Below are 19,597 nucleotides of genomic sequence, written 5' to 3'. Positions count from 1 at the left end.
CCCTATGTTGTACGTATTAAACTTTGAATCCCCCAAGTGCATGTAGACACATTTTTTCGAGTTGATAGGCATCAGCTACTCTTTAGACCAGTTTATCATATTATTTAAGTCTGCCTGAAGAGTAAATGTGTCTGTCTCCAGTTATTACTCGCCAAATTTTTACATCGTCAGCGTATAATAACATTGGAGACTGTACTATACTTGTAAGATCATTAACGTACATTATAAAAAGTAAAGGACCTAGGACGGAACCTTGGGGTACTCCACTAAGTACTGGTCCCCAGATGGAGCACTTGGAATTTATTCTTACTTTTTGTCTACGACCTACTAGGAAATCCTTAATCTATTTTAAAAGAGGTCTGGCAATACCAAGGTTTTCCAACTTCAATGGCAGTCTATTAGTTGACACCTTGTCAAAAGCCTTACTAAAGTCTATGTAGATAACATCCACTGAGTTTCCGTTGTCTAGCGCATTAATCCAGAACTCCCTAGCTATAAGGATGTTCGTTGTACAGGATAGACCCTTTCTAAAACCATGTTGTGCCATGTTCAGCAAGTTATTGGTTTCCATAAATGCCGTTATGGTCCGTTTGATTATTCTTTCCAGTATTTTAATTACAACACTGGTGGGGCTTACGGGTCTGTAATTCGATGGAACTTGCCGTGGACTTGAAAGCTTCATTAAAACTCTTTGTTCAGCACTGCAAGCTGAGCTCTTATCGCTTTTATATTTCATATGCGACAGTGATAAATTTCTGCTAGGCTTATCCAATCTTTAACTTGGTTATAGTAAACCGCACTTGGAAAATAAACAGTGAATTTGTAGAGGAAAATGAATCCATCATCTCAAGATAAATAGCTTTGTAAGCGTTTGAAACTGATAACGACCTCACCGGTCTGAGTGGATGCACTTTAGCTCAAGGCATTCAGTCAATCATGTGCACCGGATTACCAGTGGATGTTCTTTGCTACGCAACCCTTGCAATCACAAACCAGCATAGATTAACCTCTTCCTAACATAAGGACAAGCTGAAAAATCACACTGCAAACACATTCATCCCCGACTTCTGAGTTGACTGGGTTGAAATCCTTCAATTACCAAGGTGTTGCAGATAAAAGCGTAAACAAGCGCCGAACATCTGTGGTATATCAAAGCTTTTTGGGTCGTTTGGCCAATTTAGCATTTTCGAAGTGAGTAATTAATTCGAAAAATGAATATGGAGATAGTCGAACTTGAATCCTTACTTGTATTTGCAGTACGCAGCACGCGTTTATATGAAACATGGCGTCAATTGAAATATTGATTTACTTGTAAATCTTCTTAGTTTAGCTATTCAACAATATGCGTTAATAATGTGCTTACAATATAAAGACAGCTTATCAATAAAATTAGGCGACAACTAATTTTCTAATCCTGCCAGAAATTATTTTAACGGGAATCCCGTTGAAACCGAAAAATAGTGATGAATTTTATTGTTCACTTGGTACCCTGTTTTTGCTGACCAGTATATTAGGTTAACGTCTGTGAATGGTTCACAAATGCAGCCGATAGTATATATGAAAACAACACTAGTAACCAAAAATCAATAGCTTAACTGTCAGTGATATATTTGGCCGACGAATCTCAAGTGAGACGAGAGTTTAGATTTCACTGCCAGACATATTCCACTTATTCTTTTTGAAAAAGTAACAGATGTAATATTCATAGTCAGGTCTAAATAAGTGTACTTAGGAATACTAGACAACATTATTCAACAATAACCAAGACGGCTTTCATAAAGTGTGCTTCCCGTAGTTGTACATACTACGTTCCAGATCACCAGATCAGTTTATTTGAATTAATTTATGTAAACATTTCTCTAATAACAACACACAATACGAAAACTGATGTAATTTACGGGTAATAGCAGTATCTTAGCAACTCATCACTGTGGCTGTGAACCTGCATGTGGAGAACTTTGCATTCAGTGTGACAGACGACTTTGACAAGTTCAAAAATTTCCGCATAATTTCTGATAGGCCTTTGGAATTCGCAGCACTCAGTTTTGAATACTTTACCTTTTTGTTAAACTACCAACTACAACTACGGTATTAGTGGCTTCAAATCCATGAAGTCAATTTTGAAACCAACGAAGTCTCCACTTATTTAAATATACACATAAGTGGCCTTCTATGAATTTGAGAGACCAATACAAAAGAGATAGACGAGTAGGAAAGTTTCTTAAGTGCCGTGACTGATTGTTTTTCAGTAACTATACATGGGATTTCAATAAAAGAATTTATAGCTGTCAGTCATATACTTATGTATCTTAATCCTGGTAGTCACTGTTTGAGAACTGAGTTAAACGGTGCTGTCAAATCATAGATTTATGCAAGTCAAGAAATACTTATTTTAACAATGCCCATATATTCTGGTGTTTTGCCCCGTTCGTTAGATAATCTAAATACTGAGCATCCTTGAATATCGTGTCGTTCTAGATAATCTCATCGGCTCCCACCTCTTCATGTTGAAGCATTCAACTGAGCTGTAAATCTTCTCCAACATTTGAAAAAGTAGGATGATAAATTATGTAAGTTAGTTGAATAAGCTTTAAAATTAGAAAACAACATCTCTGACCATCATTGAGGAGATATTCATTTCAACTGAAACTTAGTTTTATTCTTATTTAAAGTAAATACAGACAGAAAAAAATTATTAACTGAAAGTAGAACTTGATAATTTAAAAAAGAAAACAAACACCATCAAACAAAAGTTAAAACCGAAAAACAAACAAAAAAACAGAATTAACTATTAACATAATGATCATGTTATGATCAAGGTTCAATGAATTAAAATTACGATTGATCACGTGAAGTAAATTGTGCGACAAAAGATTTCAATACTACTTAATACTGATTTAGTAAGTCAATAAACAATACACCAACACTAACAACAACAACAACAAAAGTAAAAAGAAGCAATAGCATCTTTTAGATGACTACTATATTATATATACAGAGAAATGCAATGGAATAACGATGATGGATTAGAAATTATAATTGACTAGGTGGAGTTTTCTGTTTGATCATCTCTACAAAATGAAAACATTTCCTTTGATTTTGAACATGGATAAACAAGAAAGATAATGATATGAATACGATGAGGAATCAGAATTACGTAGTTAAGAAAAAACTAAAATGTGAATAAGGGGGGGGGTTGGGAAAGAACAGAGATACTATGAAAGAATAGTAGCAAAGGGAAAGGTTAAAAGGTTAAAAAAACAAGATGTAACTGAATAGATGCACACACACAGAGAGAGAGAGAGGGGGGAGGAGAGAAAGAAACGAATTTAAATAGAAGAAAGCACATTCTATGCAAAGTAACCATCCAATTGATAATAAGAATAACGAGAAGTTGAAAGAAACAAAACCATTTTGTCCAATTGTAACATTATTCACAACATTGTGTAATCATGATTAAATGAATCATAATTAATAGACCCATGTTACTGGTATCCATTGTGGAGTAATTTGAAAGTCATCTATTACACGTTTAAGTTGAATAATTGTTTCTTCAATATCATTGTTAATAATTTTTAAGTCGAAAAAATGACTATAATGTTGTTCTAATAATGCACTATCACGTGTTAATCTTTCAAGACTTTCGTCCTATGGAGAGAAAAAGTGGACAAATTAAAAGCCTAAATGTTTGTAAGGGAAAATCAATGTCTATTATTAATATTATCATTATGGGATTGTGGAGATTAATATGTTTTTGATTGGGATCATGAACTGATTGATGTTAGACCACTGCTTCAGTAGTCTAGAGGTTAAATGTTCGCGTGCGAGACCGAAGGCCTTAGTTTCTAATCCCACCAGCGGGATCGTCGGTGCGTACTGCTGAGGAGTCCCACAATAGGACGAAACGACAATCCAGTTTTCCAAAGTTTTTAATGGTGGTCTAAGATCAGTCGGTTCATGATCTCTATTATTATTTTTAGTGGTACTATACTGATAGTCTACAAAACTTTCTAAAACGCGCGTCTTGGATTCCACTGCTATCCACCATCCGTCTTTGCTCATAATGCTTGTAAATTAAGGCAATATCGAGGCAATACGCACAGTATGCACATATTCCAATAAGAGACTGATCAATTTCAGTCCTAAACATCAATGGTAAGATTTAAGTTAAACAATACCGAGTAAATTAATATTTATAAGATAATTACATGGATTTGTAGCTTATGATAATGTGATGTATGCTACTGATGTCAACAGATATCAGTAGTATGTATCGTCCATCAAAAGTGAAATGTCTGGCAGCAGAAGGTTAAGAAGATCAAAGGAAAGAAAACAAGAACAAAAAATGATTGGTGTGGAAACGAAGGAACAATCAAGTCGGAGACGATTGATTGACACTTTGCACATAAAGTATTTACTGTATGCTTCTCAGATTTTATTTTGATGCTCTGTAATTTTGTGTTCAAATACATTCGGTTATGCCCACTTTTGTTCTCGTTCACCACAATGTGGATTTAAGTGCACTTTTGATTTGAGTGGCTTGACTTTAAATTTCGCACCATCATTTTAAACAATATCCTTATCAGTTTATACTTTTTAAAAAATGGGGTTTCAGAATCCCTCCACTATTAACAAAAATCTTATTTTGCCCACATTACATTGAATAGACTATTTTCATTCCACGCGATGTCATTAGTTGTGCATCCATTTTGATTGTCCGGGATCAGGTTAAAGGTAAACACGATTGTGAATAAATAATCGCTGTCAATATGGAAGCATGTTCAGCGTTTTTCTTCAAACATATAAATTAACTATTTCTATTATCCCACCTCTTTAGCCTCTTCTACCCACAAGGTCAAAGATTACCCAAATAGAAATGAATTGGAGCCTAATTACAGTGTAATAGCATTACAATTTTTAATTGGTAGAAATCAGTATACATTTATGGAGACAGCTGAATTTTTTTTGTGATCATGAACCGATCGATGTTTGAGTGAAACCGAAGGTTCTGAATTCAAATCCGTGTGCGATATAGTGGATGTGCATTACTGAGGTGACCCATACTAGGAAGAAACGGTCACCCAATGCTTCCACGCTACCAATAGTGGTATAATATCGGTCGATTCATGATCTCAAAAAAAATTCCAAGAATCCTGAACAGATTGATCGTTAATGAAAACATTAAAAATTCAGTCCTGAGTTTTAAAGAAGGAAGGCATAACTGAAAAAGTTATAAATCCGTTTGTAAAAATGATATTACGCAACTCACATTATCATTACCATTATTGTTACTATTATTCTGTCCATTAGTGATATTGGTGAGAGTTGGAGCTGCAATGAATACAATACATGGAGCAAATTCAGCAGTACGTAATATTTTCAATGCTTGTGGTTCAACATCCAATATAGCAATTAAACTAGTTGCATGTATTTGTCTTATTGTATCCAATTTTGTACCATACATTGCTCCTTCATGTGAACCATATTCTAAGTATTCATTATTAGCAATATCACGTATCATTTCATCATGTGAAATAAAATAATAATTTTTTCCATTCACTTCATCTTTACGTGGTGTACGAGTTGTATCTAATTGTAAAATAAATATGAAAATATTTTATTAGAGATTTATTTTAAAAGAACAAATGACAATTCTCCAATATCCATATGAAGTATTAATCATGTTGTTAAGGAGTTAAGCAGTCAGTTAGTCAGCAGCAACGTAGAGCTATGTACTTACGTACATCAGTTCAAGTTGCCATACCACATTAGCACAAAGATACAATTTTCGATCCAAATCACATAGCGGTAGAGGTAGTAAACGTATAAGCAGTAATCGGAAATATACGCGTTTGAAGATGTTACTCAAGCACTATAATCCAGTGAAATAAATTTGGAAAAAGAAAAAAATAAAGGGACATGAAGAATTCAGAAGATTAAAATTTGAGAGAACACAAGGAGTGGATGCACTTGCACTCAAAGTTTATAATATTACAGTCAGTCATGTATAATGTAGGATTAGGCACTTATATGCATCGATCCAAGTTGCCATACTTCATTAGCACAACAAGAAGATCAGCAAATTCATAGAAGCAGTTACATCAATGATAGTGATATATATAAAAGAAAGGTTGTGTAACACGATATGAGACAGGGAGAAAGAATTAGTTCATAGACAGAAAGACATAAAGTAATTTCAATGTCATAGTTTAAGGGAAGACAAATAGTGTATGCACCTACACCACTGTGATCAATTCTGAGCCATGTCACCCAGATTCTCCAACCATTAGTTGCAATAGTTGCACGCACCCAAACTAAGTAATTTGTGTCAGAATATCACAAAAAAATTCGCTTATACGTTTTACTAAGATTATGACTCGATTATTATCAGTAGTACGAAACTCATCTTGGATGCTTAAAACAATTGTTTAATATTTGGATTTAGTAGATCAGTAGACAATATGTTGACATTTAAAGCGAAGGTTTGAATCTGAGTGAAACATCATCAATTTAATATACATATATCCATCTGGTGAGACGTATATAGAATGAAACTCACCACCATATAACTTTATTATAATGATTTAATAGGTTTTAAAACTTTAATACTGTGGTTGCAGATAATGGAGGTTAGTTTTCGATCATAAAAATACAGACCGCTGGACTTCAGTAATCCCTTGTTTCGTCAATGTTGATGGATGATATTGTTGCAGTAAAGTCAGTTGATTAAAACTGAAAACACTGAATCTCTGCATGTCGTCTCAATGATCTTTGGGTTTAGTCCCTAACGAGGTTGTCAGCCTCATATTATCCTTATTCGTATTCCTCCATTGAAAGGAATGATAATTAAATCAATCGACTTACAAACAATAAGTGTCAGGTTAGACTCAACTCTATCTACATCGTTTCGGGCAATAAAAGAGTATGATTAGTCCTAATGATTTAGTTTGAAAGCGATTAAATAGATTAAAGCTTGATCGATCAGAATTTTCATCATCACTCAAATCTATTAATTCGTGATAAATCTATGAATTTTCGAGGTGAATTCGTAAATCTTTCAATTGATTAACAACGAAGGTGAAACCTTTCTAACATAGAACATTTTTAAAAGAGTAACAACTGCAATTGAAAGTATTTTCCGAGTGTCATAGTAAAAAAGTACAGTTTTATGGTTACGTTCTTACTTACTTACTTAAGCCTATTACTCCTCGTGGAGGAGCATAGGCCGCCAAACAGTACTCTCCATTCAACCATCTCCTACGCAACCCTTTCCAGTTCTTAATTATCCTCTTCATATCTGATTCTATTTCCCGATGTAATGTATTCTTTGGCCTCACACTTTTCCGCTTCCCTTCAGGATTACAAGTTAGGGCTTGTCTCGTGATGCAGTTTGATGATTTTCTCAATGTATGTCCTATCCATTTCCATCGTCTTTTCCTAATTTCCTCTTCAGTCGGAAGCTGAATTGTTCTCTCCCACAGAAGGCTGTTGTTGATGATATCCGGCCAATAGATGTTGAGTATCTTGCGTAGACATACGCTTATAAATACTCGTACATTCTTGATGATGGTTTTAGTAGTTCTCCAAGTTTCAGCTCCGTACAGTAGGATTGCCTTGACGTTCGTATTGAAGATTATCACTTTGATATTGGTTGATAGTTGCTTTGAGTTCCATATGTTCTTTAATTGTAGGGATGCGGCCCTTGCTTTGCCAATCCTTGCCTATACGTCAGCATCTGATCTTAATTGTTTATCGATGATGCTTCCCAGGTACGTGAAGGAATCTACGTCTTCCACAGTTTCACCAATAATTATTATTGGATTGTTGTTCGCAATCATTTTATTCAGTAAACAATTAGTTTATGAAAAATTATAAAATACGATTAACTTCTATCATTATGTATTTATAACTCACGAGGAATAGGATATGCAAATTTATCAGGTGATGATTGAATTAAACAATTTTTAATATGACGTCGTCCAACACCATGTGCACCAAGTAATACTAATGTTCTACGACGAAATTGTGGTAATCTGACAACTTCTTCATAAGTAACTAAATCTAATTGATCATAAATAGCTGAATGTTTATTTTTGTATTTATCTTTAAAATGACGTTTACGACGTTTAAACCATGCACCACAATGTGTAATACCCATTTCACGTGATAATTCAGCTGCTTTATTTGCCATACGCCATTCTTGAAGTTCTGGACTAGGAATTAAACCCGCTGGTGCTTGACAATCCGAACCCCATAAACGAGCCTGAACCAAATAAAAAAGAACGGTGTTTATGTGTAGATATAATTCAAAAGATAATAATAAACATTCAGAAGATTATCCAATATGGATTTTAAGAGGGGTAACTCATCAACTTTGAACACGTTACCCCAAAGAAATTTACGTGCAAAATCAAAATGTACAACTCTTTTTTTTTCTATAGTTCTAATCCTTTTTCTCAACAACAATTAAATATGTACGATGGTACTACTTGCCTATTCTCTTATAACGTCACAAATCACGAAAGGTTTTCAATGAGATTTCTGTAGACTATGACCTACGTTTTGCGCTTGTTAGGATTTATTTGCAAACTATACACAAGGAATTGAGAAGTAATTCGAACGTTCAAAAATGTTTATACAAGAAACATGATTATCTAAAACAGCTTCCAAAATTTTAACGAAAGTGGCAATTATTAACTGGCCCGATTTTGTAAACTACTCGACAATCAATACAACGTAGTAGTATAGAGTCTCTGTAACTTGGCTTAGTAGCTCCACATTGAACATTTTAATTAATAAAACCAAATGATATGACAGACATTATTATTATTATTATTATTTATTATTTAAACACATAAACATTAGTACAAGGAAGCATTAAATAGATATACATCACATAAATCATTCAATTTGTGTGAGGGCTGTGATACTGCCTGGGTGCCCAAATCGAACCAGGTGGTTTTCTTAGGAAGCCACACCCGGAGCTTTTGACCCAAAGATCCGATCCACAAGGCAGTGGAGCAACGTCAGGAGATGCAGTCCCATGGTAGCCAGTGACCACTATTTGTTCCCTCGGGGTACTGGAGCCCATGTGCACCACTGGTTTGGAATCAGGGTTTTCCAACTTCCCTACGTGGGCTCTCCTTGTCCACTAACCCGGTTCAAGCGCTGGACATTCGCTTTTTGTCCTTTCAAGGTCGTAACTAACAGCGTGGCCTCAAGGAGGCATTGAGTAGAACTTCCCTGTCAGCAGTTGTATGCATGTGGTCATGTGAGAGCATTTAGAGAGGGAGAGCTGACTCTCCCCACTCTTGGCCGTACAAGGACATTTAAAGGCGATATGATAGACAAATTACTGATCGTCTGTCTAAATTTAATAGCTCTATAACTATTGGTAGGGGTTTGTATTACCTTACTGCCAACAATAATCTAAACACACTACAAGCTAGTAATTCGCAGGTTAAATCAAAGCTTTCAAATAAAGTACATAAATCTCAACAGGAACTGAACAATTCCAGTCCAAAATATCAAAAAGATGGAATAGCATAAAGTTTTATCAACACATTTATATCCATTAAACAAATGAGTGAGTACTATGAATCAATAGCTCAATGGTAGAATTTGAAGAAATAAGTACCGGGGTTTAAACTATCAATCTGACTACATTAACATTGAGGTCACAAATACATTGAGATGACAAATCTTTCAAATAGAATGAAACAAGTGTTTAGGATTCTCATTGTAAAACACAATTCAATTATACAAATGATCATAATGAAACTATTTTCACATAAAAGCAAATGAGTTGATACATTTGAATGGACATAAATCCATAGAATAAAAGGTATCTACACATTCTTCAAATATAGAAACATATATTGTTAGTATGGGGATTTGTAGAGATTGTAGTATTTTGATAGTTGAATTCACGAGTTGTTCTAAACTAGATCATCATTGAAGGATAAACTGTGTCGGTTGTGAGATCGATTGAAGTTAGACAATAACACCTTTAGATGCTGGATCGGTGGCCTGCAGGTTAAGTGTACGCGCGCGAGACTGAAGGTCCTGGGCACGATTCTCGCGTGCGGCATTGTGGATGAGCACTGGTTACGAGTCTCATGCTGGGACGAAAAGGCCATCCAGTACTTCTAGGTCTAGCTAAGTTCAACTCGTGAATACAACTGTTAAGAAATATATTAGTCATAGATTCAATCACTAACAAAGAATATATAAAAGGTTTCCTTAGTATCATTAAAAACAGTTAAATTATATGATAAATTTAATGACAGATACACATATTAGCATTGTAAGATATGGTAGATGAATGTATTAGTCTATATGTTGTCTACACCTTAGACTGACATAACAAGGAAAGAATGTAACAAAATACAATGTCAAAATTAAAGAAATGTGAACACAATCATATTCATGGCTTCATGAACTGATTCTTCGTTTGAATTTGACCGTCCCCAGCTTTCTTCCGACCTGTGTCTACACTAAGAAATATCGTATATCGAGATAGATTTTGATTAGAGAAACATGATATATATGTGTTAACCATTTCAGTAGGTGGAGTGTGACAGCTTCCTAAACAGATTTTTTCCATTTTTCCCAAGTACATTGAGTTCAACCTCAACATTGTTCACATTCATGTCTAAGATCTTTAACTACAGATTATTATTGTTTTATATCAGATGAGTTTTGTGGATATCATAGTAATTTCAAAGGTTAAGATCATGAATCAGTTGAAGCCAGACCACCATGGAAAACCTGGAAGCACTGGATGGTCATTCCATCCTATTGTGGCATTCCTGGGCAGTGCGCATCCACGACCTCGGGATTCGAACCCAGGACCTACTGGTTTGCTTACTGCTGAGGAGTCCCACAATAGGACAAAACGGCCTTCCAGTGCTTTCATTTTAAATGAGTATATGATAAATGATTATAATGAATATCTATTTCTTACTTGCCACCAATTATGATCATCTTTACTAATAATTTGTAATATATCACCAATATGAAAATGTATACCAGCTTGAGTACATGGTATTAAATCATCATTTTCAGGACTATAATCAAACATTGCACGAACATAGATCTAAACAAAAGAAAATATATATAATTTAAGGGGCTTTAACATTTATTCTTTCAAAAGAATTTTATTCATCGGTTGAAGTTCATTTTCTTTACAGAGTGAAATGACTAACTTCAAGGAATCTTTACATTTATATTCTATGAGATTGATTAGTTATTCATTCATTCATTCATGATAATAGATGACATTAAAGCTTACCGATTCATACATCCTCTCTATGAATATGAAGCGGTGAGTTTAAAGTTCTCTAGAATTTTAGAAACTAAAAACTACAGCTACCAAATGTATCTCAGCTTCCAATAATTATACATAAAATTCCAGTAAATTTTCCGTAACTGGAGGTAATCACAAGAAAACTTTGAATTTAAGTATCATGTCAGTGTACTTTATAAAGTATGAACCCATTACATCCGCTATCTCATTTCACGGCATCATTATCGAGCTATTCGTGTTGTGATTTACTTCCTGTAAAAATCGATCAACATTGGAGACTAGATATGATGTTAGTTATTACACAGTTGATCAATCAGTATAAATTGATTACTTTATTCTGAGAAAAAGAGTTTGAGTACCGGATTCCCAAGTTTTCGAAAAACGTTTAATACAAGTTCAGTTCTATGTATTTGATAATAAGTGTGGTAACAATTCACCTTCAAAAATCAATATTTACCTCTAGAAGCACAGCTATTTATTAAGTACACTGAACAATGAAAGTCAAAATGATAAATGTCTATTCATTCTAATTAATAACATGACAAAAAATAATAAATATATTTTCATTATATTTCTGTTTTAACTTGTGACTGCCGTTTAGAGAGCAGTGGCTTATCGATCAAATCAATGACGCGTGAACCTGTATGAATAGTCTAGAATCGTGATTGGTCCTACTTTCCGCCTAGCCTAGCCAGTTAAGTCCACAACATCAATCTCAGTCTCTGCAATATGAATCATATTTCAAACATACTGAGTCTATATACCAATCAAATAGACCACAACGTACCATGAAATAGAAAATACACATTTGTACAAGAATTAGCCGAACGTGGCTGTGAATGTGAGAGGTAGTGATTAATAGACAGGGCATAATTCAAGAATGGTAAATCGTATAATAATGGTTCATGGATCGAAATAAAGCTCATGACAAGAGAAACATGAATATGCATACTTTTACTTATTCAACAATTATACGATGACAATGTACATATAGTTTTGATCCATAAATGGATCACAAAAGTTACCATACATTATGCATATCGGGACATAACCATTTCTGACGATGTTTTGTAACCGAATGTAAACCATTTCTTCAGAGTAAATAAAATAACTAACATTAAATAAACACAAGTGTAAGTAGTACAAAGGAAATGATGCAGAATAGTTTATTTGTTTTTCAGTACAATCAAAATCATAATAGGTCTGAATATGTCAATGTTAAGTTATTCTTGGTCAAGGTGAATTTGTATGACCAGTCACTGTATTCATTTTCCTCCTCATTGGATTATAACATTTATATTTAAATTCTATCTAATGCTCCATTTATTTGAAATGATCATGTCCAATCTTGACATTGATGTTAATCGACTACTTTTCATTCATGGTAAACATTTGTAATTGGATAATCTACTGAATCTTTTTGATGATCTGCCATATTTCTTAACAAAGAAATAACACAATATCAATTGACTTATGATTTCAATTATTGAAATTATTACAATCTCCATAAACCCCCTTCTGAAATAACACAATAGTCTAATGATGAATTCATTTTCAAAAGTATATTACGTTTTGAGTAGTCTATAAAAGATAAGATAACCAAGTAATCTATCTGTCATATTTTTAATTTATATACAGTCAGTCAGTCAGTCAGTGGTCTTGAGTGCTGTTAGAGGTATGAGGGCGGTTATCACTTCCCGGTTGCCCACACCATGGAAGGGTTGTTCTGGAGGTGCCTGAAAAGGAAATTAGATTAGTGGTGGTCTTAGTGACCTGACAGCGTGACCACAGTGCTCAAGGGACAATTGCTTAAAGTCGGTCACACACGACCTTTTTATGGGTAATTTTTGTGTTAGCTCCGTACTTGCTGAGACCATTACCGCCAGAGACGGATATCCATGGGATAAGGCAAGGTGTGCATTTTTAGGGTCGACCTTTTCTAACCCCACTCCTCCATTTGGGAAGGTAGCATCGCTGTCACACCTCTGTACAGTCAGCAGTACGACTTCACCTTCGGACCTTAGGTTTGTTGCTTATAGTTTTACCGCTCTTCAACCGACCTGTCTGACATGGTAGGACCTAGAAGAACGGTTGTTCCAGCCAGTATAGCTCGGTTGCTTCATCACGATAGGCAAGCCAGACCACCACGTCAAGGTAGCAACAACGGTCGGGAATTTATATACATATATCATATTATTGAGTTGGTGGATGGTTGTAATAAGATGTAAGAAAACTCTGGGCTTCAGTTTCATGTCAGATGACAATCTTTAGCAAAGCGTATTCACAATCTTGGATAATGGATATTTTCTGACATTTCAACTCAGTTTATGTAATTTTGAGTCACTTAAATCAATGGTAGCATTGCAGACTGATCAATAGAATTCGATCAGTACTATATCACTACACAATTAAGATACTGGTCTTGACTCAAAGATCAATTAAACATATAATACTTGTAATTTTAAATCGATTAAATCTAAGGAATTGTAAATAGACAAAGAATACTGTCAACAAAATCGAATTAGTACAGTCTATTAGGTGAAAAATAAAAAAATTCATTATCCACAATTCACTTTGTTATGTTTCACTTGGTTAAAAGTCCATTGTTTTTTATCTCTACGTATAAAATTCAACCTTTGCTGAAGATATGAGAAAGAAAACTTTAAAATTCACTTATTCATCAAAAGCTTTGAAGAACTCAAACTGTAAACTTGACCATTCTACTTAAGACAGATTACGACATCATTGTAGAAAATATGTTGAAACTATAATTTATGGACGACCTTTGAGAGATACTGAAGTGACACCATGAACGTGAACACCTACAGATTAGGACTAAATGACAGTTATAAAGCAGTTAGAATTCTCATGCACAATTGATGGTTTGTGTTAGAAATTAGATTTAGGGTTGACATCACGAACTGACATCAGCTATAATACCAAAACTCTATTTATTCAAATGGATGGATGAATCTCGCGCCAAAAATTCGTGACTCGTTATCTTATATCTTATATAGTCTTGCTGAAAATTTTATTATAGCAAATCAAACAAAGTTTTGATATTTGTAATGCATTTTACATATTCAATCATTCATTTAAAAATAACCACTTACTTCACATTGTAATGGATGTGTTCTATAACTGGGAATAATTTTCAAACTCACATTTCCACGAGCATTACGCTTTGAGTAGGAATGGTGAAAAGAAAATTAAGTATAAAATATCTTTATTACTCATAAGTAAGTAAAATTGGTTTGATGAAAAAAACTTAGTTGGTAAATGTACGTATTTTGAGCGCTTGATTGTATTCTTTGAAAGTTTTCCGAATCAAATGGAAATACTTTACACATTTTGCCTAAATAATACGTTTTAGAAATCTAGCAAACAATTGGCTATGCTTTCGATGGGGTTTCGTTGTCTGAGCTGGTTGGTTTGGTCGCGGAGCTGTCATCGTTCTTCTGAACGACATCATCAGCACAAAATTCTACCAGAACAAAACTCCATCAAAATCATCCACCTAAGCTACAAATCTTTTCCACGAATAATTATGGTTTTTTTTTGTTCTCATGGGATCACTGTTTAATCTTATCACCGATTTCATTATGTTTAACAGAAGATTCTAGAATTTCAGGGTCATAAATATATTCTATATACCTACCCTCATTTACCGTAAATGCTTGATGATTTTGATGAACTTCCTAACTTCTGCTATCTGTTCACGCTTTAAAAGTTTATTGGAGAAAAGAAAGTGACATGAAAGACATAATATATGTGCTTAAGTTTACAGCTTACCAGTAGGCATATTATATAGTACAATATATTGTATTTCTTACAAGTTAAATACTTAATCTTGTAAAATAAGTAGTGAATTGACTAATATACTTCCATAAATGCAATGAATAATGATAATCATCATCGTTATCCATTCTATAGTTGATTTCAGCTTCTTGTACTGTATATATGAAGCAATCATAATTTACTATTTGTATAACAAGTTTCCATCAATAATGGGATAAATAACTATAAAGTAGACTAATTTTTTTCATTGTACATAATTCCTATTTCTTATCATAAAGATAGAAGAAGCAAATAATTATGCTGAATAATATGAACATGTTCAGTTATTTAACGCCATATATTACTTAAGACATTGGATGTTCGTAGTAATAAGTTGTATATTTGATTAGACGTACAAGCTTTCTGGTTAGCGTTTTTTACGGAAATCCTCAAACTACATCACGAGGCAAGCCCTAACTTGGAATCCTGAAGGGAAGCGAAAAAGAGGAATGCCAAAGAACACATTACGTTGGGGAATAGAAGCGAATATGAAAAAGATGAATAACAACTGGAAGGAGTTGGAAACGATCGCCCAGGACAGGGTTGGATGGAGAATGCTGGTGAGCGGCCTATGCTCCTTGACGAGGAGTAACTGGCGTAAGTAAGTAATAAGAAGATAACATCAAATCATTGTATATTCAGTCCGAAATGCTTCAAAGTTAGTTATTGTGAAGCTAGAATTAAATCAAACACGGCGTCTATTATTATCCATAAGTTAATTGATACAATACAGGCATAGACATTTTTATGTGTTATTCTTGACCATGAAATATTTCTCAAAGTAGTTTCTGTAAACTAACCAATAAACGTTGTAAATGTTCAACAGATCGACCAGCTACTGGTTCATTATTAATTTCACGTAGCTCATCTCCAACATGTAAAGTACCTGTATTTATTGAGAGATAAATTGTAATTCAGTATACCATTATGTAAACAAAATAGATTGTGAAGATTGTGCATTAAAGTCGAGTCACATGGACTAAGAGTTACATTTAAACTTGACCGATACAATTGAGTTAACACTAAAGACTTGACAAATATAACATTGGTTAGTAATCAACGACTAATCAGAAGAATTATCAGGATAATTCATTCTGATACTCTCTACTTGTATACATGTACCATTTTTGATTTGTAAATTTCATGACTATCAGGATTCCTAACGAAACTGGAGATCATAATCTCACTGGGTTTAATCAAAATATCTACAAAGTATCAACTGAAAGCAAACAATATTAATGCCATAAGACAGTACACTTGAATGATTGATAAATCTATCAAGTAAGATATGGTTAATATCGATGAAACAGGATGAAATTAACAAATATTTGTCATCAGAAGGGGAAAATCTGGAAGCAATGGACGGCCGTTTTGTCCTAGTATGGGACTCCTCAGCAGTGCACACCCACGATCTCGCACTCCGAGAGATATGAACCCAGGACCTATCGGTCTCGCGACAGGCGCTTAACCAACTAGACCACTGAGCCGACATCCAATAGTGTTAATATTTGTCACTGAATTGGTAAAACTTATTCATCTAATGTTACATAACTATGCCAAGAAAACTTTAAATTTACTATAGATAGTAACAAAACCTAAACATCTGGAACGAATATTATAACAGCAAGTGTAAGCAACCTTATTTTCTATTCCTAGAGAAGTTATACTGAAAATCAGTGTCTACTATAGATTTCGTAGTACTTTGTATATGTATTCAATTATACTTGTCAACTGAAATTTAATGTGTGATCAAAAGAAATAACTTTGGTTTTTTTCTTTTCATAGAAGGCAATAAATTAGAATCAGATAGTTGTTTCAAACTGTGTAAATCAATTGTAATGCAGTTGTACGCTACTCCCGAGATTGTTTGTAAGTAGTGTATGGCATTAAAGTTGCAACAATTGTCAGATGGAGTGAAGAGTTTCAGTGCATTGAAAACATAGAGTTCGTATAACACGTGGAGATTAGACGAAAAGATGGTTCAGAGTGAAGAACACACCAAAAGATGTAAATGAAAGATTGAAGGAAATGGATATGCATTATGTAAATACTTTTTAACTTTTCACAATACATTACTTAACTCTACCCAAGCGTTCGTTAACTACAGTAACATGATTTTATCTTTAGTTATAAATCTATGGTACATATTCGTAAATATTCTTTGATCATAATCGTATTATTGTCCGGTAGTTACTGCTCTCTCACTTCACTTTAGAAGTCTGAGTCACGATTATGGGTTTTCACCACACTATTTTGTTTCTCGGGCTAGCCGGCACACTTGATATATTTTAGACGCGTAATACTTGACTTTTTGACAATTCACCGATTGAAAAACTTTTTCCATCAACTAGGGAGGGTGGTTGCTAGTACATTATTGAGGGAATATTGAAGAACTCTCATTTGTTATCAACAACAAATGTCGGTGGAAGGGCAGTTTGTGGAGATTGAGCGTTAACAAGATCACGAACCTACCAAGAATAGACAACAATTGAAACCAAGAGAGCACATGATAGTTATCCCACCCTATTATGGGCTCATTAGCAGCGAGCATGCATGGATAAACCAGAGGTCTAACTAAGTCTATCACAGAGAGGTTAACCTATAGAACGGTGATCGGCATTTAGTGGTTTGCACATCTCACTTTAATCACTTCGTGATATCGCCCAACCATCTCCGATTATTTTCTGTGGGTAGGTGCCTCACACCCAATAGAGTTAGATCGCTTTGGTCAAGACTTCTTCACAGAATTCCAGAAATTTACCTACAAAGTTAGTCATAAGTGAGTGAATGATAACTACCAGCAAAGGAGTTTGCTGAGACAATTGGATCATACTGAGATCACAAACCGACCTAAGATGGTCATGTTTAGTTGTTCCGTAAATGAATAATTAGATAAAGTTATAAGGCTATAATTATTCGCTTATTTAAACTACATTTACAGATTATACGGGATGGGGTCGCTAACACCATGCCCAATCCTCCTCCTTTATCCGGGCTTGAGGCCGACAGTAGCCTCAGAGGGACTCCAGGCGTAGTTGTTATTCTATGTTAAGGAAAACAATTCTTTTTTCTAGTATGAAATTAATAAAGTCAAACTGTGTCCAATTTATACCATGAATAAAACTATAAAATATTCCAGCTTATAGTGAGAATAATCGATGATGCTAACTATAAAAACCAAGATAACTCTCGACCATAAGAAATTAATTTCATAGAATAAACCATTCAAAATTCATAATAATTAGCTAATTTGAAAAGAATACACGATTCCTAACAGAAGTTGAATAGATGTACAACTTTATGAACAGTTGAAGGGAGCATATAAGTAATTACATTACTTACCTTGTCGATGTATCATTCCACCATGTAGAATCCTTGCAACAATACACTTATTCTCTTCATTTAGCTTTAATGTAATACCCTATAATATTAATCAAAACATAAACATGGATACAAAGGAAACTTCTAATTAACTAACAAGAATTACAATTTATTACGAATTAATTGAAGAAAGTTTGTAATTCAGTTGAATACTGCTATACAATTTCGCGGAAGGCAATGCCTATGGAACTCAAAACAACTATCAACCAATATCAAAGTCACAATCAACAATACCAACGTCAGGACAGTTCTAATATACGAAGCTCAAATTCGGAGAACTATCATCACGAATATACGAGTATTTATAAATAGATGTCTACGCAAGATAATCAACATCCATTGGTCGGATACCATCGACAACAACAGACTACTGTGGGAGAGAACAAACCACCTTCCAGTTGTAGAGGAAATTAGGAAAAACGATGGAAATGGATGGGACATACATTGAGGAAACCACCAAACTGCATCACGAAACAAGCCCTCACTTGGAATCGTGAAGGGAAGTGGAAAAGAGGAAGGCGAAAGAATACATTACGTCGGGAAATAGAAGCCAATATGAAAAGGATGAATAAGAATAGGAAAGAACTGGAACGTATTGCCTAGGAGACGGTTGAATGGAGAGTGCTGTTTGGCGGCTTATGCTCCTCCACGAGGAGTAACAGCCGTAAGTAAGTCATAAGGTAAGTATGTAGTTATCAAAAGGACGCCAATCAGATGTTTCGTACTTACCAACACGTCTAGGATTAACAGTCGATGACTTCATGAACTGATATTACGTTTTAATTTGCTGGCTTTTGCTTAGACTACCACTATTTCAGTCAACCATTCGCATAAACGTTGAAGACGGATATGGATTCACTTTCGAAGGGTAGTTTGAACAAATGATTACGGTCACTTCCACTACAAATCTAATACAATGATAACATTTACACAAGTATCATTAATAATCCCAAAACCCTCATTGGTACACACGTAGAAAAAAATATGAACTAGTTTCGGTACGAAAACGTTGACTGTCTCGAGAGAGAGAGAGAGAGAAAAAAAAGCGCTTGTAGGGACAAATATTACCGA

The 19,597-nt window shown here is 34.4% G+C and overlaps 1 protein-coding gene across 1 annotated transcript in view; it reads right to left on the bottom strand.

The window, feature by feature from the left end:
- Nucleotides 1–2,653: 2,653 nt before the first annotated feature.
- Nucleotides 2,654–19,597, bottom strand: part of MS3_00005949 (uncharacterized protein) — a 66,515-nt gene continuing 49,571 nt past the window's right edge. The window contains exons 14-20 of the mRNA XM_051214041.1: nt 18,488–18,566; nt 15,946–16,031; nt 14,422–14,490; nt 10,967–11,098; nt 7,915–8,263; nt 5,270–5,589; nt 2,654–3,648 (exon numbers count right to left, since the gene is read on the bottom strand). Coding sequence (XP_051064018.1) covers nt 3,472–3,648; nt 5,270–5,589; nt 7,915–8,263; nt 10,967–11,098; nt 14,422–14,490; nt 15,946–16,031; nt 18,488–18,566 — 1,212 coding nt within the window. The 3' untranslated portion in view covers nt 2,654–3,471. The remainder of the gene's footprint in view (nt 3,649–5,269; nt 5,590–7,914; nt 8,264–10,966; nt 11,099–14,421; nt 14,491–15,945; nt 16,032–18,487; nt 18,567–19,597) is intronic.

The sequence above is a fragment of the Schistosoma haematobium genome (genome assembly GCF_000699445.3).
Source record: "Schistosoma haematobium chromosome Unknown HiC_scaffold_304, whole genome shotgun sequence".
NCBI lineage: Eukaryota > Metazoa > Platyhelminthes > Trematoda > Strigeidida > Schistosomatidae > Schistosoma > Schistosoma haematobium.
The sequence above is the reverse complement of the archived record's forward strand: the minus strand, read 5'-3'. Positions and strand labels throughout refer to the sequence as shown.